The 24,131-nt window shown below is 43.2% G+C and overlaps 2 protein-coding genes across 2 annotated transcripts in view; both read right to left on the minus strand.

The window, feature by feature from the left end:
• Positions 1 to 14,119, minus strand: part of emid1 (EMI domain containing 1) — a gene marked incomplete at both ends in the record, with an annotated part of 50,339 nt that extends 36,220 nt beyond the window's left edge. Inside the window, 3 exons of the mRNA XM_079222596.1 lie at positions 4,913 to 5,016; positions 6,494 to 6,607; positions 13,947 to 14,119. Of these exons, the coding sequence (XP_079078722.1) occupies positions 4,913 to 5,016; positions 6,494 to 6,607; positions 13,947 to 14,119 (391 nt within the window). The remainder of the gene's footprint in view (positions 1 to 4,912; positions 5,017 to 6,493; positions 6,608 to 13,946) is intronic.
• Positions 14,120 to 16,791: 2,672 nt separating this feature from the next.
• Positions 16,792 to 24,131, minus strand: part of dnah10 (dynein axonemal heavy chain 10) — a gene marked incomplete at both ends in the record, with an annotated part of 28,415 nt that continues 21,075 nt past the window's right edge. The window contains 21 exons of the mRNA XM_079222332.1: positions 16,792 to 16,938; positions 17,035 to 17,180; positions 17,256 to 17,436; positions 17,561 to 17,728; positions 17,835 to 18,046; positions 18,287 to 18,418; positions 18,694 to 18,865; positions 18,960 to 19,055; positions 19,172 to 19,381; positions 19,769 to 19,969; positions 20,112 to 20,295; positions 20,369 to 20,523; positions 20,610 to 20,764; positions 20,885 to 20,989; positions 21,107 to 21,380; positions 21,484 to 21,713; positions 21,822 to 22,101; positions 22,955 to 23,102; positions 23,262 to 23,483; positions 23,630 to 23,847; positions 23,932 to 24,068. Coding sequence (XP_079078458.1) covers positions 16,792 to 16,938; positions 17,035 to 17,180; positions 17,256 to 17,436; positions 17,561 to 17,728; positions 17,835 to 18,046; positions 18,287 to 18,418; positions 18,694 to 18,865; positions 18,960 to 19,055; positions 19,172 to 19,381; positions 19,769 to 19,969; positions 20,112 to 20,295; positions 20,369 to 20,523; positions 20,610 to 20,764; positions 20,885 to 20,989; positions 21,107 to 21,380; positions 21,484 to 21,713; positions 21,822 to 22,101; positions 22,955 to 23,102; positions 23,262 to 23,483; positions 23,630 to 23,847; positions 23,932 to 24,068 — 3,773 coding nt within the window. The remainder of the gene's footprint in view (positions 16,939 to 17,034; positions 17,181 to 17,255; positions 17,437 to 17,560; positions 17,729 to 17,834; positions 18,047 to 18,286; positions 18,419 to 18,693; positions 18,866 to 18,959; positions 19,056 to 19,171; positions 19,382 to 19,768; positions 19,970 to 20,111; positions 20,296 to 20,368; positions 20,524 to 20,609; positions 20,765 to 20,884; positions 20,990 to 21,106; positions 21,381 to 21,483; positions 21,714 to 21,821; positions 22,102 to 22,954; positions 23,103 to 23,261; positions 23,484 to 23,629; positions 23,848 to 23,931; positions 24,069 to 24,131) is intronic.

Genomic DNA, 24,131 nt, shown 5'->3' on the forward strand with positions numbered 1-24,131 from the left:
ACTCCATCATTGCTGACGTCAAAACCCTGAATATGCTTCATTACCTTCTCAAAGCCGGCTTAAAGTCACAAGCGCTGCGTTAAACAGTACCGACATCATGGACGGGGTTGATGCAGCTTTAATGGCATCAGTTGCTGAGCGGATCAGAGATGAGAGAAAGAAGATAGAGCCCACACATCCAGTAGTGAGGCGGCTTTAAAAGCCTTTTCTTTTCTTCATCTGTCTACATGATAAAAGCTCTGTTACGAGTTCAGTTGGCCTTATCTTGCCCGAGAAGAGAGTGTCTTTCTTCTCTCTGCTCCTGATTGCGGGATCCTTCAGGCTGTAAAGAGCCTGTCTGTTTGTGGATTACTCCGTCAGCACACCAGTCCACTTAAACTACTGGGTGAGGGGAAATGCCTCCGCTTTATTGGGACAGAAGAATACTCCAGCTGCCACGGCATGTGTGTGTGTGTGTGTGTGTGTGTGTGTGTGTGTGTGTGTGTGTGTGTGTGTGTGTGTGTGTGTGTGTGTGTCTATTTTCATCCCTAAAAGTTTTTTTTGCACTGCTTGTGCAAAAAACTGAGTTGGCCCACTTTATGTCAGGAAAACAGTTTTCAATGCACTCCCGGGGAAGAAATAATAAATAAATCAGTAAGCAGAAGAGTCATTTCTAGTCCAGGAACCAGACACATACAATTTAACTCAGAATCAAGGCTAAGTATATATGAAACTTTAAAAACTTTTCAGCTTAAGAATTTTCTGCATTTCTTGAAGCTCACTGCCATTTATGTTAAGAGTTAAGAACAGACTTAATGCCCGAATACACAGGTAAACAAATAGACCTATGTTATTAAATCAACTAATTGAATTGAAATAAATAATTGAATCTGGCGAAATTATATTGTATCATAACTGTGGCTGTCTTTTGCTTTTGGCCTAGCAATATTACAGTCAAACATAAACCATGAAGGCAAAGGGAGTCATTATTATACTCTGATGACTATATTTCTCCACAGACTCTGTATGTGGTTCGCATGGAACATTTATTAAAAAAAGTCATAATAATATGATCATAATTATTAGTATACATTCTAATTTAAATACCTGAGCCCTTCTAGGACATAATCGTGGGATCTTTCATAAACCTGATGCACACAAGAAGAAAACCAGATGACAAGAAAGACCGACAGGAAAGAGGAACAATTGTTTTGGTTTCTATATGGTCTTTGTGAATCTTGTCTCATGAGGGCATAATTACCCTCGAGTAGACTACATCTGACATCAAATCTGTTGTGGTTTTGTTTAGTGAATGAATTGGAGCAAGGGAGAATAACATATTGAACACTTGCTAATGCAAACACAGGGGGATCCAGGAATGTGACTGAAAGAAAAGAGGAGGGCTAAATGAAAAGCCGACTCCATGTTTGTCTGTGTCATGACTTTGATGGTGCTGCTCTGTGTGGTCGAAGAGGGGTGGAGGTCACCTGCTCTTGTTCAGCTCCCTCCCCTCTAACCTTGCTTCCCTCACAGCTAGTATAGCCGGCTGCCATTAAAGCAGCTAATCACGCCCAACAGCTGCATCCCTGACTGTACAAATCCTCAACACCTCGCTCCTCCGCCCACACATTCACTCTGGCAGTCAGACAGACACGTATCGGCATCCACGCACTCCCACTCTTCGGTTGCTAATGGCAAGCTGCAGCCGACTGATGTTTAAATTGTGGGGTTTAGCGTGCAGGCCTGCGATAAGCTGCGCTGAGCTGTGAAAACACAGATTACATTTCTGCGGCTTATTACAGACAGCACGCCGATGCCTCCCAGCCACACCGTAATTGCAACCCAAAAACCGCAGCCTCCGCTTGGCTGCGAGATATGGCTTGATGGGTACCCCCGTGGCAAGGCTTTGACAGCCGTGCTAATTCAAACCTACGTTCCCCCGTATGTTTTGCTGTATGTCATGCCGGCCCCCTCCTGCGATAAGCTGAACCCATATTTCTTTTAAGTGCTGTAAATCAAAACAAAGCAAACATATCTACTGATGTTTCTTAGTGCCATCTTCACACTTTTAAGACTTCATCAAAATTAACATATAGAGGGCAAAGTGCAAAATTATGAATTTGACTGATATCCACAACTGCCGAGCATGCAATCATCCTCCATTGCTGCATTGTGTATTGACACTGGCCAGCTCTAAAGTAATAATGTTTCATTTACATTTTTGCACTTCTAAATGAGGTATAATTTGTGTTTGATGTTGATGTAGCACAATTTAGAATATTCCATCTGAAAACAAGCATTTACTTACTTGGAATGCCAAAGCCAACCAGGCATACATTAAATCCCTGCTGCTGGCAAGCTATAAAAGTGTTTCCATCTGCAAATACTTAGCCTTTTTTTCCACAAGCTCAATCAGAGATAAAGACCATTGTGTTCCCGGTCCACAAGTAAGACAATATCTCCCAAACCTCATAGAAAACAATTAGGACCCAGTAATTACACCACTGGCCTGGAATTCCAGCCAAGTCCTGAGGTTAGGGTGAGGAAATAAGAAAAAGAGAGTGAATGTGAAAGGTTCCTGTCTGATGCAGTGTTATCTTACTGCGCTTGGACTCTGATGGCGTTAATTTGTTTATCAGCCTGGGTGTGATGTAATGTTTTGCTTTTGGAGCCCTCAGTTGGAGTGTGACATGCCAAAAAGCCCCACTAGCCTGTGTATGACTGGATGACAGCATGGCGTGAACTCTTCCCATAATGTTCTCTTATTTATATCTGCTACTTTGGAAACGCATAATCTAAAACCTAAAACAGAAACACATTATTTTTTCTTCGAACTGGACCTGTTGATTTACATATGTTGACCAATCGATTGGCAGGCAGACGGGTGAGAACAGAGACACACAAGAGAAAACAACTCTCTCATCCCCATTTCCAATATATGCATATCAAGACCGTGCTGTCAGCTTAAAACGCACTTCCTGTCCTCTCTTGAACATTAAAGCAGCCCCAGAGTCCTGCTGGTATGGACATTGTTGAGATCTGCTGTAATGCAGACTGGACTTGGGAGTCAGACGTGGCCAGAAGGCTTTTGGGTTGTCCTGGTGAGAGAAGGGTGGAAGTAAAAGCAGGGCAGCGTGAGTAAATGAGCGGATCATACACATTTTCCACAGTCTGTGAAAAGCAGACACGCAGAGGAAAAGGGATGATGGGAGCAAAGGTATATAAGCAACACTGGAACTCCAAAAGAGGTTTTTACAGATATATGTATCCGGTGTTTGTTATTTATGAGATTTATGAGATCAAAAGCAATATGTTTCTAATGTCTGACCTAGACAGAAGATTTTGTAAAGGAGGATAGTTGTTTGTTCTTTTATATAACAAAGGTGCTTTTTGTGCGGAGCCTTTCTAATTAGGCCAAACTCAAGGTCAAACAAGTGCTCAAAGCCGTCTGGAAAGCTACAAAGAAATGCGTAGAGATTTGCAGATGGCGCAACAAACGGGAATTAAGACCCTGGATTTGAAATTTGCACCCACTGAACTACGTGTGTAGCTTTGACTTCTCTTGGTAAAATGATGGCAACAGATTTAAGCACAATCCGGTCTCCAGCTTTGCCCGTGTGGCAAGCTTGTATTTCTCCTTAAAGCGGCGAATGAGGCAGACAGCAGCGGGATATCAGGTTCTGCGCTGGCAAGAGGTTCTGCTCACGCGGCAGTAGCAGAACAAAGCACCGGTGGCCCTGGATAGCATCCATGGTGCCGGAGAGTAAAGGCCCTGTGAATGGGACCTGTCACTTCTCCTCAGCGCCGCCTGTGATCTAAGCCACCCGGAACGACGCTCAGATAAGTGGCTAATCCTAGCATCCCCGCTGGCTCGGCACCCCCCACTACTGCCATGACAACCGGAGGGGAATCTCCTCCGGCAACAACTTAATTGGATAATTTCCTCCCTGTTTGACTGTGTGTTCCTCTGCTTTTGTTAAGTAAAGTCTGGGTTATCAATGTGTTCTTTGACTTTGAAAGTGGGGAAGCTCTAAAACAAGCATGGCATTCAGGCAGTTTAGAAGTAGAGAGATTTCTCCAGCTGAAGCCTCAACTGCAGCAGCCAACAGACCACTGGGAGGGCAGAGCGTTGCTCATGGTTCACCTGGGAGGGGTAGCGTAAAAAAGAAAAACAGCCCATGCTTTCAGCAGAACAAATAAAGTGACCACTTTAAACACTGTAAACATTTATTGCCCTTTGTGTCGCAAAGCTTGACGATTTATGTTACACCCAGTCAAGTCCGGGGTCCCCACATAAACAGACGCTCCACCCTTCTCCCCAGACTGCAGAGACACAGGGGCCAGTGCCAGGGGAAGTCATTATACACTGTGTGTGTGTGTGTGTGTGTGTGTGTGTGTGTGTGTGTGTGTGTGTGTGTGCAGCTACTGTAGTTGAAAAAATGAAAACAAAAGTGCTAGCATGGCAATTTAAGAGCATGAAGACTTGGAGGCAGCTGGACCATAAAACTCAAAACCACACTGAAGAATCAACCCTTACATAGTACAATGACTCTTTACAATGAACACATTAAAACCGATTAATAGTGTGGAAGTATCTGACTGGCCCTGAAGGATCTTATTTCTTAACTAAAGCTGCCTTATGTAAGTCTCATGAAATCACTCCTGTTTTAAAGTATTACTCGTACACATGTATTGGAAGCACACATGCAGGCAATAATACAGCAATGCAAAACAGAGGGATGCAGATGGTAATAAATGGGTACGCCTGAGGAGATGAAGAATGATGAAAAGAGGAAACAGAGACACAATAAACCATTTATCAGTCCAAGACTGTGAAGATGGCCCTTCTAGAGCCCCAACGGTTGTTCATTTCTATCAGCTGCTGTATAACTAATGTGTGCATGTGTCTCTGAGTCCTTCTGTTTCGACTTACCTTCTTCACAGGCAGCGCCGCTGAAACCTGGACAGCATTTCCACTCCAGGGAGGTCACGGTGCGATACACCACTTTGTAGGAAGGTCTAACCACGGTCCTGTAGCTAAAACAAAACACACACAAAAATGTAAAGCTATCAGACGCATACAGGTAAGGATAGCTGTCTGTGTCTGCACTGAGACTCTGAGAGCTAAGTTAATGTGTAAGAGCACGGTCACACACCCACGAAATTCAATATATCTCATTCACGTATGTGTGACAGTAACATTTGTGATTGAGTGAGTTGCTTTAGTTATTTTTGATGACTTTGTATTTTTTCTTTTAAACTGCTGTAATTTGATTTCTCCCAGGTGAATCCACAAAGAATGGATTGAGGCTGCTAATAGCACACTGAATTGTGCGTCACAAGTTTTGTAGCTGAGTGCAATGTGCCCGTTTTTGCATCTGATTGCAATTATCCATGTAGCATTGTAGGCAGAACAATAGTAGAGAGAAAAAGAAAAATGAAATTTTCAAACCGCAAGCTACAGTTTCAGAGCAACGAGGTGCAGAGGCATTCCTCAAAACCTCAGGCAAGGAATTACAGACAAGGCAGAGAAAAAACTGATTCGGGATTTAATATCTCAGTTGGTCGGTATATAAATGCATCAACTCTCTGACAATGCTAATAATTTCACTGTAAGTGCTATTATCACTTTGTGAATTAGACTACTTTTGCAATGTGGCTCGATTGGATGATTTCGCATCAAATGTATGCATTATACCTAATTTAAATACATGCAAATAGCACAGAGATGCTATGTGCATTTCACCCCATTCAGGTTCTTTGAAAATTACACGGTTTCTTTTTGTTGTATTTGTTCAGGTTTAACGGCCGCAAAAGCTGTGCAATCCTTTTGTGAATTCTCCCTTTTGTTGGTGCAGTGAACAGTCAACCCCCCTCATTTACGTTTATTATTTCCTTCATATCCCACAAGGCCTTTTGTCTGCCCACAGGAACAGGTGTGAACTTGTTGTATGAACTTTATCAGTAGTTCGTTACTCACAACACAACATGCAGCTGCGTTGCCTTTTGATCTAATGTTGAGAATTTGGTATTAATTTCCGAGATAGAGCGTTTTCCCGCCAGCCACCGTAGTTCTCCTACACGCTTGAAACGCGGGAGAAGTTTCAGTTTGCTGCAATCTGCAACCTCACAGCTAAATGCCACCAAATCATAGAATAAGGATCCTTTACCAAGAGTAACTAGATACTAACAAACTGTATATGTCCTTTTTAAATGACCTGGAATTATTGGATTACAGATCTTTTATTGTATTTAGGTATAACTGTGGCTTTGCAGTCATTTTGCTAATGGTTTGTTGATAGATCTGTAGTTGTTGTTGCTAAGTGGAAGATGAAAGTCAAAGAAAAAGAATGACATTGATTATTAAAAAGATAACCATGTTTCTGCTATTAAACACAATACCAAATAACACTCCCACAGAGGTTGTTTAAAGTATTTTAAAGTGCGTTATTCTCTATAAAAAGCTCACGTTAGTGGTACAGCAGTAAAGGTTGTGGTAAAGTCGTCTTCTCACCTGCCTCCTGTACATCCCTGCGGCCAGCGGCACGTCTGGTAGACTCGCTGCAGGACTGTCCCATTCTGCACCTGGCAAGTCACCGTCCTAGTGACCGTATGAGGACACCAGTTCCTGAAGGGAGAAGTAGAGTAAGTAATAGAACAGAAATACAGAATAAAACATTTTCAAAACAACTTCAAACAATTACACTCACACGATAAGACACTCACAAAAGGAAATTACCCATACAGTCACATTCAATCTGTTGTTTCCTTTCCCGCGGGTTCAGATTGTTCAATCCCTTACTCCATCCTTTTGTTTTCAAACTTCTTTATGGTGTTTACATGGTTTTAATCAGTCACGAGATTGGCAGGAGTGCATTGTGGGCTGTATTTACACTGCGGCCTCTCTCTTCTATCAAAACACATCCGTTTGCATTTGGCTCTCAGAAGAGGTTAAGTCCCTCAGGATAAAGAGGAGGACGAGGTCCCATACGGAGATTAAAGTTTTTCAACACGGTTAATTCTGGGTCATGAGTCCATTTCCTTTCCAGAGAGGCTTCAGGAGACATAGCATCAGGAATCACTGAGGCTGTTAAGAAACCTTCTAGAGAAAAAAACATTCATGAAAAGGTCAGAGGTTAAGATCTGATACTTAGACTCTTAGATTATTAGATCAGGCTACGGTAAGTGCCGTGCTTTAGTTATTTCTTAGTCCTCCAGAAGCAAAATTTGTAATGATCCCACAGTGAAGCACTCAAAGTCCCCCATTAGGCTAAAGGCACCAAATCATGTTACTAAAATTAATGGTGATTCATTTGAGAGCTAATCGGTTTGGTTTGGTTTAGTTCAATTACCCCTCTAACAGGAGCAGATATCTGTTTGTGATAGTGTAGAGGCAATGAGATATGTTTATGAGAAAAGTTTAGCTGAAGAGCCGAATTTCATCTTATGACTCTTCTTATCATATCAACTAAACACTGAAGGCTGATTACTCTTCTTTTTTGGCTTTAATATATGTAAACAAACCGAGGCTGTTTGAGCTGCCATGTGTTACTATTATTGTATTAACAACAAAATGTACAAAGAACCAGATCCCATGGCTACAGCTGGAGGACAACAATTATAATGGCCTGTGTTTACACAATCAGTCGACATATAGGAAGGGGGCTCTATGTAGAAACCACAAAGAGACCGTGTGGCTCGTAACACACAACTACACTTTGTGTGTTCTGCTGCCAATGTGTTTCCAAGAGTGGGAGTGTGTTCACCCCAACGTCTGTTTGTCAATATGTGAGACCATATGTTTGTGTGTGAGAGACGGTTTACACTAAAGGAAACTGCCGATGGCGGAGGATGCGAAGCAGCCCAGAACCAGCTCCAATTTACGATCCCCACATGTGGTTGGGGGCCGCACACACAGACCTTAGCCAGCGAGCACATCTAGAAACTACTGCAGGTATTTCTTTTTGATGTGACTATTTATCTGCTGCAGTTTAGTCTGGATTATTGATTCATCTTGATGTTTTCCATTCATATAATAATAATGTAGCCTATAGCAGCGATTCTCAACTGGTGGGAGAAACACACCCGTTTTCAGTGGCTGAACAGGAAGGTGAACTAGGTCGTCCTGGAAAAGAATAATCTGATTACTGAAACAGCGAGTGAAAAGAAGGCTCTTGAAGCAAAGAACTTGGAGGCCAAGCGGAACGAGAAAGAGAGTGAAATCACCCAGAGCGAGGCAGAGTGCTCTGGAAGAACAGATGAAGTGTCAGCTTGCCGCAAAGGACGACAAAGTCAACCAAATGGAGGACCAGATCAAGCTCCTCACTTGTTGACCTTCAGGTATCTAACCTGAACATTCAGGAGCTCTCCCAAAAAACTGACAAGGAGAAGGCTCAGATGAAGAAGGAGGCAAAGAAAGCAACAAAGGAGGTAGAAAAGAGGCTGATAAAAGAGAAGAAGGAAAAGGAAGAAAATTAGTTACTGAAAACACAGAAAAGGGAGAGGGAAGAAAAGATGAAGAGAGACAATAAGGAACTCAAAAGACAAGCAAAAGAAGTTGAGGAAGAAGAGAGGTGAGGCGAGTGAGGCCAGGTGAGTAATCTGCTCTCCCACCCTCCCATTACCTTCTCCCTGTAAGATCGTGACACAAATTCTGTTTGCATGTTCTCCACCTGTTTGTAGGGTTTTTATGCCGGGCAATCCGGTTTTCTCCCAAACTCAAAGACATGCAGGTTAAAATAACAAAACTGTTCCCCTCACTCTCAACCCAGAGGCTGCGATGGAATTTTGAAACAACAATGACGGACGTGATGTCCTGTCTTTTCCTCACCACAGCGGCCATTACCTTCTTCCTGTAAGGCTGTGACACAATTTGAGGATGCGATGGAATGGTCAAACAAAAATGACGGACGTGACGTCCTGACTTTTTTTCTCACCATTACCTTCTCCCTGTAAGATTGTGACACAAATTCTGTTTGCATGTTCTCCACCTGTTTGAAGGGTTTTTACTCCGGGTGATCCGGTTAACCCCCAACTCAAAGACATGCAAGTAAAAATGTAATCAAAATTATAATTTGAACTCTAATTCCATGACTGAATGTTTAAACATTATTTCACTGAAGCCCACACTGAAAATTACTTAAGGGAAAAGATTCATCAAGGCTGTAAAATACTCTTCTCATTTTAACAGCAGTTAGTAAACCTCTTGAGCCCGGAGAAAAATGTATATGTGTATTCATAAACTGTGATCAACAAGCAATAATCTACCTACCAGAATAAACAGTAGTCAACAACTGACTGTCAAATTAAATAAAGAAAGTTAAATTGAATAACATCCAAACAATATTTATTATTACAGATTTCCAATTGAACTGGATTGAATATAAATAATACATACTCTAATAATAAATACACTAAAACAGAAAGCTTTTGAAAAATGTGACTCTTAAAGTAAAGTACTTAATTTTAGAAAAATTATTTAAACTAAATATTCAGACGCAACTGTGTCTATATGTTATGGGATGTTGTGTTTGCCTTGATTTGCATTTTTCCCTTTGTATTTTCAGCAGCATTGCTGCTACGTTTCAGCCACTCATTGTTTGAGTTTTTCAAGGCGGCAAACAGTGTGCAAAACAGTGTGCAAAAGTAAGACAAAGTTTGAATTGATCCTAAACTTCTCAAGTAAAGTAATGAGGGAATTCATCCGCCACATATGTTATTTAAATACAAGCCCACCATATCTTAGTATATCCATCAGCCTTAAGGCTACATAAATGAACACAGATCTATATGATTACCCTATGATTGCTTTCCCTTGTCCTGAAAAAAAATTGCTCTAATCATCAGTGGAAAATGTCAGACATCGAAGGAGCAGCTGTGGTCAGGTAGAGCTTGGAGTAACAGGAGGGGGGGTACTAAGCCCAACTCCTCCCCACCGCTTATCCTCCAGACCCAACAGATAAACATCTGAGTTTCCCAGGCTGAGACGAGGTTTCACCTGGGAACAGCTAAGATTGTCACCAGGGGGTAGGAGGGGGATGTGAGGGTGGGTTTTATGGTCTCCCTCTCTCTCTTTGCTTTGCACTTAAGCAATTACCAAAGAGGAAATGCCAACCGCTGCTGCTTCAGTGAATGAAATAATAAAAGCAGTTGGCATAACAGGGTTTACAATTTCCCAAAGGGCTTGACAACCAATACCTGCAGTATGTAACTGATCTGCAAGAACAATACTTTCTCCACTGCAGAGAGGAGGAATGCTTTAAGATATGAAAGGTAACATTATTATCTCCACTGGAATGTGGAAGACTAAAGATTACAAATTTGTTTAATTTACAAGCCTGCCAGTAAATATGAGTTACCTGGCTTTATTCATACAGGGACACTTGGTGTGCTTGGTGTCTTTAAATGTAAAATGTTTCATAGTCAGCACCTTCCTGTTACAGGAGGCGTCCTTGGGTTAAGAAGTGTGAAACCCACCAGCACCATGCTGTTTCACTGGCAAAAGCACCAAGCAGGCTGAGCGAGTATCAGGTCTCTGAGCACACATGGCACACTGAACGCCAGGCCCAAGCTAAATAAATCATCAACCCTTGCTCAGTCACAGCCAACAGTTATGAAATAAATCTTTAATCTTTAATGGACGGAAAAATCAGAGCTCCGGCCCATCTGTTTCTCAACGCTCCGGACGCCAAGACAGTAAAACATTGGAGGGGAACAAAAACGTGCCTAAATTAATGCAAATGGATGAACTTTTCCAAAAAAAGCTTGAACAGGTATGCTGTATTCTACTAGACCTCATTTTGGCCTTTCTTGATTACACTGAGTTAGTGCACATTCTGCAGCAGACTGCGTGGGGAGGATGACACTGGGAGCTGTGTGAACTGACAAGTTCGCTGATGAGGGCAAAAACACTGGTGAGACGGAGTGAAACATGTCCCAGACTAGTAACTCACTTAACTCCTACCCATCCATTCAGGTACTGTGGGAGGACAAGCACTCAAAGATATGTTAGAAACGCAGCTTGGATAGAAATGTAAAGGAATTTCTCTAGATTTCTGTCTGTGGGAAAAATACTCGAGGAGAACAAAGGACAAAAGACAGATGTGGCAAACGGCCAGACAGAGCAGAGGAGAGGAGACAAAGGTTATTTTATCATACGGGTCACACAAAGGTGCTTCCGATGGGAACAGGGAAATGGAAGGAAAGACCATTATGAGGCACTCTTGGCCCCACGGGATATAGAAGAGGCACATGATGAATATGGCGCAAACAAAAAATGACAGAGAGAAAGAGAGAGAGAGAGTACATTTACAGGGAAATTAATGAAGAGAGAGAGATACAGCATTCCTGGAATCATAATCTGCAGCTCTAGGAAAAACAGAAATACCACAGCAACCTACACAATAATAGTGTACGAATCTGAAGTATTTTGATGATAAATTAACAGAGAATATAAAAGGCTGGTGGGCTGTCACATTGCAGGTTCAAAGATGTGTTTTCCATGTGAAGATAATCAAAGCCCCACCGTGAGGCCTTGAAGGTCAGGGCTAAGTGACTCTTCACAGAAGCCTCAAAGGAACAAGAAAAACTCTCATTTGTCTTTGTCTGTTTTGAGCTTTCAGACCTGGACACCTGTGAGCTCTGAAGAGTCTCTGTGTGTAACGGGTGCGTGCATCTTTAAGTGTTCCGGCTGGAAAGTACAAAGGGAATTCCTCTCAACTGAAGAAAGCACTTATATCACACCAATGACATACAGCCTGATTATAAGTCATGAATGAATAATCATGTGGAGCTGAGATACCGACACTTTGGACTGGTCACCTACAGTGTTTTATGGCTTATTTTCATTATCATTAATTTCTATGATTATTGGATTGATTCTTCATAAAATGGTGGGAAAAGGCCATCACAATTTCCTCCGACTAATAAAATCGTAGAAGAAATTTAAATCGTAGAAGACTAGAGAATCAAGCAAATATATTTTAAAAACTAGAATCTAATGCAAAAATATTTGGTTTATAATGTTACAAATCTTCACATTGGAAAAGATGGAACAATCTAATTTTTTTAAATTTCAGCATCATTCGTTTATGAATCTACTAAATGCTGCAGCTCTCTACTGGTTTACGGTCTCCCTCCCTCCTGATGAATGTATCAGCCACCAGTGATTTAATGTGCAATTGGTGACGGCTTCCTAATACTCACGGACAATTTTCCTTGAGCACATTCATTGTTTAAAGTTATTTGAAATCTAAAGCCATTCTGCTTTAAGCCACACAGGGCTCAGCCTACTGGAATCTGTCATCTTCATTCCCATGCTTAAAGAAAGTGTGGATATGGTTTAAATGTGTGAGGAATGAAGGTGGCCACGGGGTTCAGACCGCCTGTCAGACCATGACAAGTCCTCCGAGGGAGGATAAAGAAATGGGCCAGACAAGAAATAAAGAAGCAGCTAGCCCATAACCCTCAGTGTACTGAGCTCATATAGTCGTTAAGAAGGACAAGGGTGAATGAACACTTTATCAGCTCCTCAACAGAGCGAATGCGAAATTACTCGAGAGTTGTTAATCCCCTTTGATTTGGGTAATCGCTGTGTGAAGACAGGGCTGGTGAGGGAGGGCATTCTTAGAGAAGGTTTTCCTGTGACAGAATCCCAGTCTGCTAAAATTAATAGCCACTTCCTTTGAAGTGCCGGCACACCAATGACAAGTTAAGTTTCTGTCAGTCAGTGTCACGTTGCTCGAGCCCATGAGAGAGCCTTCTGCTCTCTGAAATCCCTCTGCTACTGTTTGGCTTTGCTGACACACCATAAACTGCTGCTTTCACAGAGCAGGCCAGGCAGCAGGTGGACTGAGCTCTTCTCATGTCACCTCAAACCCGCTGACCTCTCTGCCTCCAAAGACGGCGGCTGACTCACGCCGACAACCCCTTCCGTCTTTTTTCTATCTTGACATTCCTCCACTTGCCACTTACTAACAGCAGCAAACCCACTGTAAACTCATCTCTCCCGTCCAGAACAGGCCCAGATGCGGTGGAGTCCCAGCTGCTTGTGTTTAGTAAACATGTCAACAAACCTTTAGCCATGAGGGACAGGGGAGCAGAGCAGAGAGGGAAGCCAGTGGAGCGAGGCTGGGAGTGCTGAAAGCCACCTGGACACACCCAGAGGGACAGGCCTCATCAGAGAGAAGAGGTTTCAGCCTCCGGTCACGTTTGGCCCAAACACCCGAATCTGCACACGCTCTCAACCCGACAGCATGAATACGTGCAAGATGGGAAACGTCCAGTCATCTCTAAGCACTGGCTAGTGTCCAAGCTAAACATTCGGACACTAACATTGGGAGCAGAGCTGTATCGCTCTTATGGGAGTTAAGTGGTGACCGTCTCATCCCCCGTTTCATTCAGTGACCTACTCGTATGCTATCAATCTTGTGCACTTTATCACAGCCATAAATATCATCACCTCCTCATTCATTGTCTTTAACACTTCTTCAAGATGCATCCTGTCTTAACCACTGGGATTCACAAAGGAGCAGGTTTGACAGGACAGATGGGACTACAGGTGGTCTGTTGAAGAGCACCCTGACCCTGCTGCTGCTGCTGCTGAGTCTCCTGCTGCCAATTTCAAAGAGCACAACACACCTCGGGGACTGTGGAGGTGCTCTCTGGAGCTCCTCACACAGAGATGCTGGGTGAACGGGGACAACAATGACGAAAGAGAGTGTGCTGCCATCACAGGAAAAAGGAAACAAGCTGTCAGGAAGACAATAGGACCTGGTAGATGGATGGTGATGGGAGTCACTCTGCAGTGTTGTTTTAACAAGAGGACATAAAAACTGCACGATTAAAAAATATAGACTAAGGCAAAAGGGGGTTATTGTGTGGATGCAACACAAGACATAATTGAGGACGAACATACATCCAGAGGTCATGTGTTATAACAATATAAAGTGAGTGGGTGCTTCCCTTACCTTTTCTGATAGACTGAGGTTAGAGAGGCGGTCTGCGCCCCAGATGAGTAGGTCTTGTAAAGTCCCGTCTTCCAGGTCCCCTCGACAAACGTGGTGAGCCAGATTATCAGCACACTCCAAAGCAAACTTCTACTACAAAGCGCGGACACGCTCTCCCGTTGGCGCGGTCCCATTTCCGTGGCATGAAAAGTACGGCCAGAAGAGTATAAGTGAGCCCAACTCCCCCCGGTGAGAAAGCAGACCGGTTAGTGAATCCAGCTCGGTGGGAGAAATGTGTCAAACAGCTCCGGGTCGGCTGGAGAAGACGCGCATCCTATTTACTAAAGTAGCGCAATGATGAAGGCTGACTAACTAAAACGGTGTCTAACACTATATGACTTCAAACTAAGTGAACTAAAGGAAATTGCCACCCCGTAAACTCCCGCTTCTGGTTGGTCTCTACCTATGACAGAGAGCCAACATTAGAACGTAAAGCTTGAACACTGCGCGTGTGGGAGTGAAGTGTGCGGTGTGCTCCTTTCTCTCTGTTCTGCTCTGCCTACCTCCGTCTGTCTGCGCATATCGAGCTGAGCTCCTACTGCAGCGGGCATGAAACCACTTTTATAGTCTCCTCGGGTCTTTTAAAAGCACAGCCTGCTGGGTCCTTTTCACCCTGCCCCGTTTCAACCTCTCACGGAGGACAATGCGCGCTCGAGTCGACGGCACATTACGCATTGAAGGCTATTTGGTTCTAATTGAATTATCGGCTGTTGCTTTTTTTTAGGGTCCTCTGAAATCTTTGGAACTTTGCCGGTGATGAGTAATTGTTATTTGATGAACACCACTGAATATAAAACAAAAATATAACTAAGTTCTGGCCCTATTAGATGAGATACGTTATATTTAAAAAACCCATAAAGCAAGGTTCATCAGGGTATTGTTACCATACAACTGTCTGTCCATCCAACCATGATATGTTTGTCCTCTGGTTGCCTTTCGCAGTTGTCTGTAGTCTTTCTGTCAAAACTATCAGTGCCCAGGCACAGTGGCAGGAGAATAGTTGAGGTTACAGTAACCTCCATCAGCCCATACACGTGGGACATGTAGGTTTACAGTGCACACAGCCAGCGACCACAGGGCTGCGGTCCTGCTCCAAACTAAACACCTGGCACTGCAACCAAAACCTGGGGCCCCAGATGGCTCTCTGTGGTTGGGGAGGGGGGGAAACTACACCACTCAGGCTCCATCATGGGCTGAGCTGCAAGTCCTGAAACTGGCTTTGTATACGAGTACTGGTGAAGTTCTCAGCTAATGAGAGATTTTGTTCACACTTTGACACTCACAGACATTGAGATGGGCACTAATCAGCATACCACAGGTGGAAAGACAAACAGTGTACGCACTTGAATGGGACTGAGTAAGCCTACCTGCTCTCAATCACAACAAATGGAAACCGTTTGGGATTTGGGGATTGGTGGAGGGTTGGAAAATGATGAGTCAGGTGTTTTTTGGTTTCAGGGCACCTATTACGGGACCATTTTCCAATGACAATAGTGCCAACAGGAACTGGAGCAATAAGGGTTAATGTAAATCCCTCCAAATAATGTCGACGTCTGAGGTCTGGGTTGGCGTTTTCTTATTTCTTTCCTGCTTCCATAATTTCCTTCCCCTCTGCTGTGCCAACAGCAGCACAGCATTGTAGGTGCATTTACTGCTGCTCAATCATATGAATTGTGGGTTCATTAAAAAGGATTTCCCTCTTTTCAACAGCGAAACACAAATCCTCCCCTCCTGTGTTTGGTCATAAACATGTCCGCATCGCCACTCTTTATGGTAGTCGCTCTAGTTAAAGCTGAGAAGACACCTGTCTAGCCTTTACCCTCTGCCCTTCAGAGGGGGCCTTAAAGACTACACAATGCAGTTAAGAGAAGCATGACTGATCTCATATGAGAATGTGGACTATTAAGGGAAGAGACTTAAATTTAAATGTCAAATATTTTTATGTTGCTGGTTATTTGTCTTATAGACTGATTTCAGTCTATAAATCCAAGTCTAATCGAAACAGCACATCACTGATTACAGCTGCACTTGCACAACTCGGGCTACACGATGAATGTTGCACCATATGGCTTAAAACGGTTTTTATTTCTGTGTTTCTGTGACCTCACTGCACGCAAGCTGCCAGATCTTCACCTTAACTTCAGCTGCTTTGGCATGCTGACTTCAGCAGCCTCGATTACTTAGCGCTGCACTAGATATGTTCCTTAAATGTTACAGTAAAGCATGCTACCTATCCTGCAGAGAACAGCTGAAAAGCTACTTGGGTAAAGTGGAAAACTTGAGTAGCCTCTGGTCAATGGTACATTTTCCACTGGATGCAGCAGATTATGTTCTTTTTACCACCTCACCAGAAATATTCAGCATCTACTGTCATTTATAGGAATGAACAGAGTTCCTAAATATGAAATTAAAAGTGATTGAACTGAATCGCAAACATTTAAAAAATAAACATAGAAGACTTTTAGGCCTGTCAGATCCTGACCCACTCTAGCTTGATGGTACTTTTGCCCACTGTAACACCAAAGAGAAATCCCTGGAGCTACTGCCCAGAGTAAAGAGTTCAGTACTGTTGTGTGCTGCCATCTAGTGAGAAATTAATAAAGCTATGGAGTAGATAATGAGTCAATCATCTAGTTTTCTTTTATGTCTCCATCAATTTATTTTTTAAACATATGTGCAATATTTTATCATAACTTATGAAAGAGTTAAGAGTTAATCAGAGGTACAACAACTTTGTTTCAATCTCTCTAAAAAAGCAGAAATCCATCAATCAACATTGTCAATCAACAGCGAGCTAATCAGCTCTTTAGTCAGCGTTGAGGCACAAGCAGACTCCCTGGAGCACCCAGTGGGAGATGTGCATAGTGGTGCACAGGTCTGCCTCAAACACCAACCCCACACCCATTGCATTCCTCCGCAGAGATGTGGTGTACACTGGTGTCCCTATCGTATTCTGTGGTACAAAATACACATGACAGTTAGGAAAAACACAGAAATAGTGAAGTAAATTATTATCTGTATGGAGATCTGTAGTGCCTATGGTCCACACCTGTAACCTCAGGCGGTGTGCCTCTATGGGGATGACTTTGAGAATGGGGAGTTCAACCACCAGAGCCTTTGGTTTACTCTTCACCAGGCAGCCCTTCTCAGTGTCCCAGTCCGCTCCCTCCAGATACAGGCCGGACACAAAGCAGCCTGCAGGGGATAACACTATCAGTATGTATAACTAATCACTGACTATGCTGCAAATGGGGAATTTTATTTCCTTACCCTGTCCAGGTCTGTCACTGACTTCATCATCACTGCGATACCGGGTCACCTGCGTGTACAGTGTGGAAAGATCGAGAGGCCAACCATTTTTCCTGCATGCAGCTTGGACCATGGCAGTCAGGTAGGACTCTGGGATTTGGAGTCCTGATAGCCAGATAACCTTTGGCTCTCCCTCATCCACCTGGTAGACGCAAGATACACAGATACATCAGACATAAAGCTGCTTTCTCTACTTTTTAATGCCAGAATACAAAGAGCGATATACATATAAGAGGGGATCTGTGATAGTGTGTGTCCATCCTCACCCAGTAGATATACTGTTCATAACGCCTCTTGAAGTGGCTCATCCAGTTGCCGAGGGACTTAAGAGTGTCAGGTGCCAACTTCTTCCAAATGGACGGAATGTGACCATTAAAAAGTGCCCGAGCAACCTCATCCAACTCACTGCTCATTCCCACCTCACCAGCCAAGGCCTAGGGGACACAAGAGAATCATAGCAAATGTAAACCTGTGAGAAGCACAAAGACGCACCATCTATGTTTCCCCAATATGTTGCTGTCCTGCGGCCCTCCTTCTCACCCTCTGCAGCTCAGCCAGAGAGCGCTGCATGCGGACCACAAGCTTGTTGAACCGCTCCAGTTCTTGAAGCAGCACCACTGAGGTCGGGGAAATGTCAGTCCCAAACTTTTTACAGATCACATCCATGTCAAATAAATTGGGAAGCTTGTTCTGAATGTCCTGGGCCACCTGGTTGATGAACTCCTCCCTACTGATGCTGCCACCAGATTCACCTGAGGCATATGAGAGTGTTAAAAGACCATAAGAGAGGAAACACATGGTAACATGGTGGCAAAGAGAGTGAACACCCTTCAACAGTATGGAACAGCTTCTCCTTCTGAAAACAAGTAATTATTACTTCCAGGAATGCTCTTCAAAACTCAAACTCAATGTCGAGGCGGGCAAGCAACGTTTCAATTTCTTCCGTTGAAATCAATTAAAAGACAAGATAGATGAAAGATGCCAAATCATACCTGTCTGAGGCTGCAGGTCTATTAGGTGAGTCCACATGTCTTTAGCTGCCTGTGTGTAGTATCCTATCTCTGCATTGGAATGAAGACCCAATACCTCTGCTATGTTTACCAGTGGCAGCATCTCAATCGCATCTGTAACAGATAGCAGGGTAAAAATGTACTTTTTAGCACCGACCAGCAGCTCTATACCTCGCTCTGTCGGTCAGTAAACAAAATGTCCCACCCTCTGGCAGCCACAGTTTTCGCCCTGGGAGGCTGCAAGTTGGCATGGAGGCCAAGAGTTTATGAGGTTGTGTGTGTGTGTGAATGCATTCAAATGTGATGGATCCATGTGCGGACACGATTCCAGCTATTGCAAGTTTTTTTTTTAAGTACGAGAATGTAAAGCGATTAAAATATTGACTTACCAACATATACTTTCTTGGGCCCAGTTGAGGGGATCTTGTAATCTACGTCCTTGTTGTTGAAGAAGTGGAATTCCCGAAAGGTGTAGAAGAGGAAGTCTCCAAGGTACTCATCCATGTAGACAGTCAGGATCCTGCGGTCAAAACTATCTATGGCTCGCCCACCATACATCACCTACAGAACATTATACAGACATGCCTAATGTACAGCATCAGCCTGCAACATAATATATATACAATCTATTAAAACACAATGAATTTAGCCTTACCTCCCCAATAAGGTATTTAAGACTTCCCCAGGGAATATTGCTTTCTCCTTGGTTGTGAGCTTTTGTCAGGTAAGTCTTCAGGATCTCCATACACACCTTGAAATATTGATTAGAGTATCATGGTTAAACCATTGAAAAGTGAAGTGAAATACAACTTAAATGGAGACTAAAAATCACTCAAACATCGTGAAAATTCCTCACGTGCCACTTACGAAGAAGTCAGAATCATTGAAGTCGTAGGAGACGTTCCAACCAATCTTGCCGTACTTGCGTCTCTCTTGCACCACAGCGTGGAAAAAGGCCAGCACATATACCAGGCTGCTGAAGGCAGGGTGAGGGCATGAAATCAAGGTCTCCGTGGAGATTTTAGAGTATGTGGCCCTTATGTTCAGCTTGAGACCGTTGGGAGGCTCTGTTACAACCTGCACACAATAGTACACGTAAACACACTGACCATTTTGAAATTTGGTCTCTATTATTATTGTAGTTAGTATTGTAAAATATTAACCATCAAAAAAACAGTCTCAACAAGCCAGTTGGTCTCATATTAAGCTTTCAAGACTTGCTTTTCTTAACAAAAGAAAAATGGTCTCTTTCATGCTCATGGAATGTGGCTACCCCCTATGGGTGTGTACAATTTAAAAATAGTATCACCTAGCTGTATTGGAAATGCAACGATGTCATATTCCCAACATATATACTAAAAACATTCTAATTCAACAGCTATTTACAGAAATCTTTTTAGCGACCCTAAAAAAAAAAAATGGTAAAAAGAATACTGCTGAAGAAAAAGAGAGAATGCGTTTCACCTTTAGAGACTTTTGCAGTATGCCAATGGGGAAATCCTGAATGGGGTTGGTGGTGACCCACAAGCGGAAGTTGGGGTTGGGCTTGGTGATCCTCTCTAAGGACTTTTCCAGATCCTTCAGCCACTTTACAAGCAGGTGGCAGTTCTGTAGCATCAACCAATGACCACGGGACTCCGCCTTCTCCAGCAACTGCAGTGCCACCTTTATCACAGGTTTAGAAGACAGTTACCCTCACCGTCTTTTTATTGTGACTTAGTGTGACTACTTCCTGTTCCCCAAATTCATTCCACGTGACCACCCTTAAAGCTTCGTAGCTGTGATATGTAAGAGTAATATTCCATACCTTCTCCTGGCCTTGGCCCATAGCAAGAAACTTGAACTTGTTTTCTCCAAAGCCTGACCTCTCGGCTAGTTTCATGAGGTCAGTGGCCGGATCAGAGCCGGGACTCAAGATGAAGACAATGGGGGAGGAAGGTGTGCTCTGTTCATAAACTGCATCAACGCTGATCACAGGGGGTTGCACATATCTGAGCAGAAACACAAGAAAACACATAGAAACTCATCTCTTTAACTGCAATATTGCACCAGAAACAGTCTCACTTCTCGCCCATGATGACAGTGATGTAGTCAGTCACAGCTCTGTAGATTCTATCAACACGGAAGCAGCGCAGCAAAAGCAGCTTCTGAAAGGCCGACAGGTTCTCCTCATATTTCATGGGGTATTGAGCCTGTTCTGGTCCATCTAAGTCATACCACTGAGCAGAAAAAAAATCAGGGATGAACTCTCAATCGATTAGGTAGTAACATGCCTATCGTGATTTCTGTCACTGTGGTCACTTACAGACTTCCAGTCAGTGGTATTTTTCTCCACATCATCCGGCAGAGAGCCAAAGTGCTCAGGAAAGAGCTCTGCTAGTTTCACTATGTCCTCCCAGCCCTGGTCTGCAAGCCAGTCACATGGCTTTGCACGTGTGCTCTTTTCCAGGGATAGATTACCTTAACACGCAAGGTGGAAAAAAACAAGATGTGCTTTGAACATTGTGTGCATACACATTCTTTTCTGAGTTTGTGATTAACATTATCTACTTAAACATTTTAGATGAGTTCAACTCTCACCCTTGATAAAGAACTCCAACTCCTCCTGAGGTGACCTCCCTTCTGCCTGCTCAATCTTGATGGTCATGTTAAAGGAAAAGAGCAGCTTGTGTCTCTCAAACAGACCTAAGGATACACAGTGAGTTTAGGTTATATTAACCACAAAGTAATCATGAATACTACGTTTTATCTTAAGATATCGATCCTTTTCCATCCATTCCATTATTCAATGTATTATTGTACCTGTGCAGCCATAGTTATAAACACTGTATGTCAGAGTTGTCATGATGTTCTTCAGTCTTTTGAGCAAGGATGTGTCAGGGAGAGATCTGCGCAATGAAAAGTTAAACACTTCCAGGTAGGAGGCTAGAGAGTACTGGTACATGCTGTTCACCAGAGCCATCTCTGTTAGTACGAAGAACAGGATAGCACCGCGCTTGGCAGCAGGCCGATAGCTGTCTCTGAGTTCATCAATGTCCACCGATGTCTTCTCGGCCAACTGTAGTTTCTCAAATACCTGATGATCACAACATCAAATAAATGAAAAACTAGGATTAATGACTTCAGTGAAAATGCTTTTATTCAATGAGTTCACTGGTGCTTGCTGTAGCCAAACTGACCTCACTGGCTTTTGACTTTGTCTCCTCCAATGTGTAAACCAGCTCTGTGTTATCCAACATGTTGCCTGTAGATGTGGCTAGCTCCCTGAGCAAGGAGTCACCAAGGTTCTTCAGCAGCTTCTTATTGTTGCTTGTCTCTTGAATCAAATGCTCACGCTGCTCCTCCAGCTCCTTCTTCTCAAAGCCCATGATAACACTCAGCAGCTGGTCCTCCAGGCCCTTAAGAGTCACTAAATGTAATATAGATACAATAAATGAACAAAGACAAACAAAGCATTCAGAACATGCTGTTCAAATGTTACAGACAAAGCCATGGTTGCCATGGCAAACAATCTTACCAGTATAATTAATGACAATGGCTTTTCCAAACACTGATGGGGAGTATTTGGGGTTGGCAAGTTTGGTGTTGAGGTACAGTTTAAAGTTGGGATCATAGTCAACCTCCTTGTCACCCAGCATGAGGACCTGCCTGCCCTCTGCTCCTTTTACGTTCTTCTCCAGGACATTGTCAATCACGGGATCAATGTACTCATCCACATCTTGAAAAAGGAATGGGAAGCCATATTTAATGGCTATCTCTAGCTGCTTCAGGAATTCTGGATCATTGAAAGATGAGATCTGGGGAAGCAAAGGATGATGACAATATCAGCATTTTGTAACTCTTTAGAAAGCATAGCTGCCGATTCAGTGGGTGCCTGAGCACCCATGATGAAAACCCTGTGCGTCAGTGTACAATCAAGGTCATAACCCATGTGGTAAAACAGATCACACTTTCCTTCTAAAGAGGTTACATCAATGGTGAGCAAATATTAATCACATTTTTTATATTTAGTGGCTGTGTGGGCTGTTGTGTTGATGGTTGACTGTATTTGACAGGGTGCACTTGTATGCTTTCTGAGTAACACGTGTAACAATAGATAGCCTCTTACATCTTGTTTGGCTTGTTAATAGGCTGTCCCTTCTAGCCTATACTAATATGTTGCGTTCTTTATGTGTGTAGGCTACTATAGCAGCGGTGTCTCACAGCCGCGCTGGTGTCGGATTCTGTTGGACTCTGCGCTCGGTCTATGATTGATGTTCATGTGAGGCTTTTTACTAAATAAATTTGTGGCACTGATTGATCTTTCATGTTGTGCATCGTTCATTAAACTTCTGATCACCAATCCCTGTAAATATGTTGTGTGTGTGTGTGTGTGTGTGTGTGTCAGTTGTCACTGTTAATTAGCTATGGTTCTGAAATGTATCCAAATCTGTACCGCAAAACGTAATGAAGGCTATTATTATTGTAAAATGTTTATTTTGGGCATTCCACTGTTTTGAGCCCCACCGGCAGGAACAAAAAAATAAATCAGCACCTGTTTCAAAGTGCTGATTCTGGGGCTGTCACCGGTGGGGAGCTAACTCAGCAGTCATTCTGGGACTTGTGAGCCGTTATGAAACAAATCCTGTAAAGGAATGAAATATCTTGTACCTTGAGGTTATTGTTTTCTTCCTTCTTCTTAATCCAGTTGAGTGCTTGCTGTTGTGGGTCAATACACATGGCAAAACGGCTCCCCCTGCTTGTGAGGATTCCATTCTGCACCGAGAGTTCATCTGGAGGCAAACCCTCAGAGCCCCATCTATAACATAGGGTTTATTGGACACATTGTTAGCCCTATAGTCAGTGTGCAGCCAAAATAAAGACAGATCCACACAAGTAAAACAAACACCTAATCAAAATCCTATTCCTATCAAGGTGAAACTTGTATAATCTGTAGTGAGAACACACTCTTTCTCACCTGCTGATTTCTACCTCATCAGTCAGAAGGCTTTCCACTTTGAAAGGCTGGCTCAAGGGGATTCCTCTATCCTGCACATTCTTAACCCATACTTGGTAAACCATTTCATTCCTGAAGTCCCAACTGAAGGCCCCCACATAGCTCAGGAAAGCAGCAGATATCAGGCAGTCACCCAGGAGACGTACTCGACGCTGCTTCAACCCCTCCAAATCTTGTGTCCATCTGAGCGGGATAGTTGAAAGAGGGAGTAGTAAAGAGAAAATGTGAATAAAGAAAAGGCAATTCAAAAGAATCAAATAAGCAACTCTCTGCAAGGTTGGTTAGGTTTTGTGTTGTGACTTCAAGCGTTTTATGTTTTACAGCCTCACCGTTCATTCTCAGAGCTCAACCCAGAGATGAGTTTGTCAGCAGCTATCAGCCTTCTCTCCATGAGCTCAGCCTCATCCTGTAGCAGCTGTTTCTCCTCAATAGCAGCTTGGTACTTCTCTCCAAGAGCGTGCAACTCCTTCTGGATCTTGTTAAGCTCACTCTGAATGCGTTCCAGCTCCTTTTTACTCTGAAAGAAGTTCTTCTCTAGGCGCGCAACCTAAAAACAAATTGGAAATAAGCCGGTTCAATCCGTGTTGCTACTTATAGAGCATGATGTTAGCATGTACAAACTTTACATTACCTTCTCTCTCTTGGGTTTTATCTCCCTTGCAATCTCACAGTAACCCATGATAGCCTCGACAAACTTGAGCAATCCTGAACCGGCCTTACTTATGGCTTGCATCTCCTCAAAGCTTGTATGGAGTTCCTTGAGGTAGCCTAAGTATTTGAAAAGAAAACAACTGGATACTTGGCAAATGGAAATGCCACTATCATACACAG

The sequence above is a fragment of the Taurulus bubalis genome (assembly GCF_910589615.1).
Source record: "Taurulus bubalis genome assembly, chromosome: 8".
Taxonomy (NCBI): Eukaryota; Metazoa; Chordata; class Actinopteri; order Perciformes; family Cottidae; genus Taurulus; species Taurulus bubalis.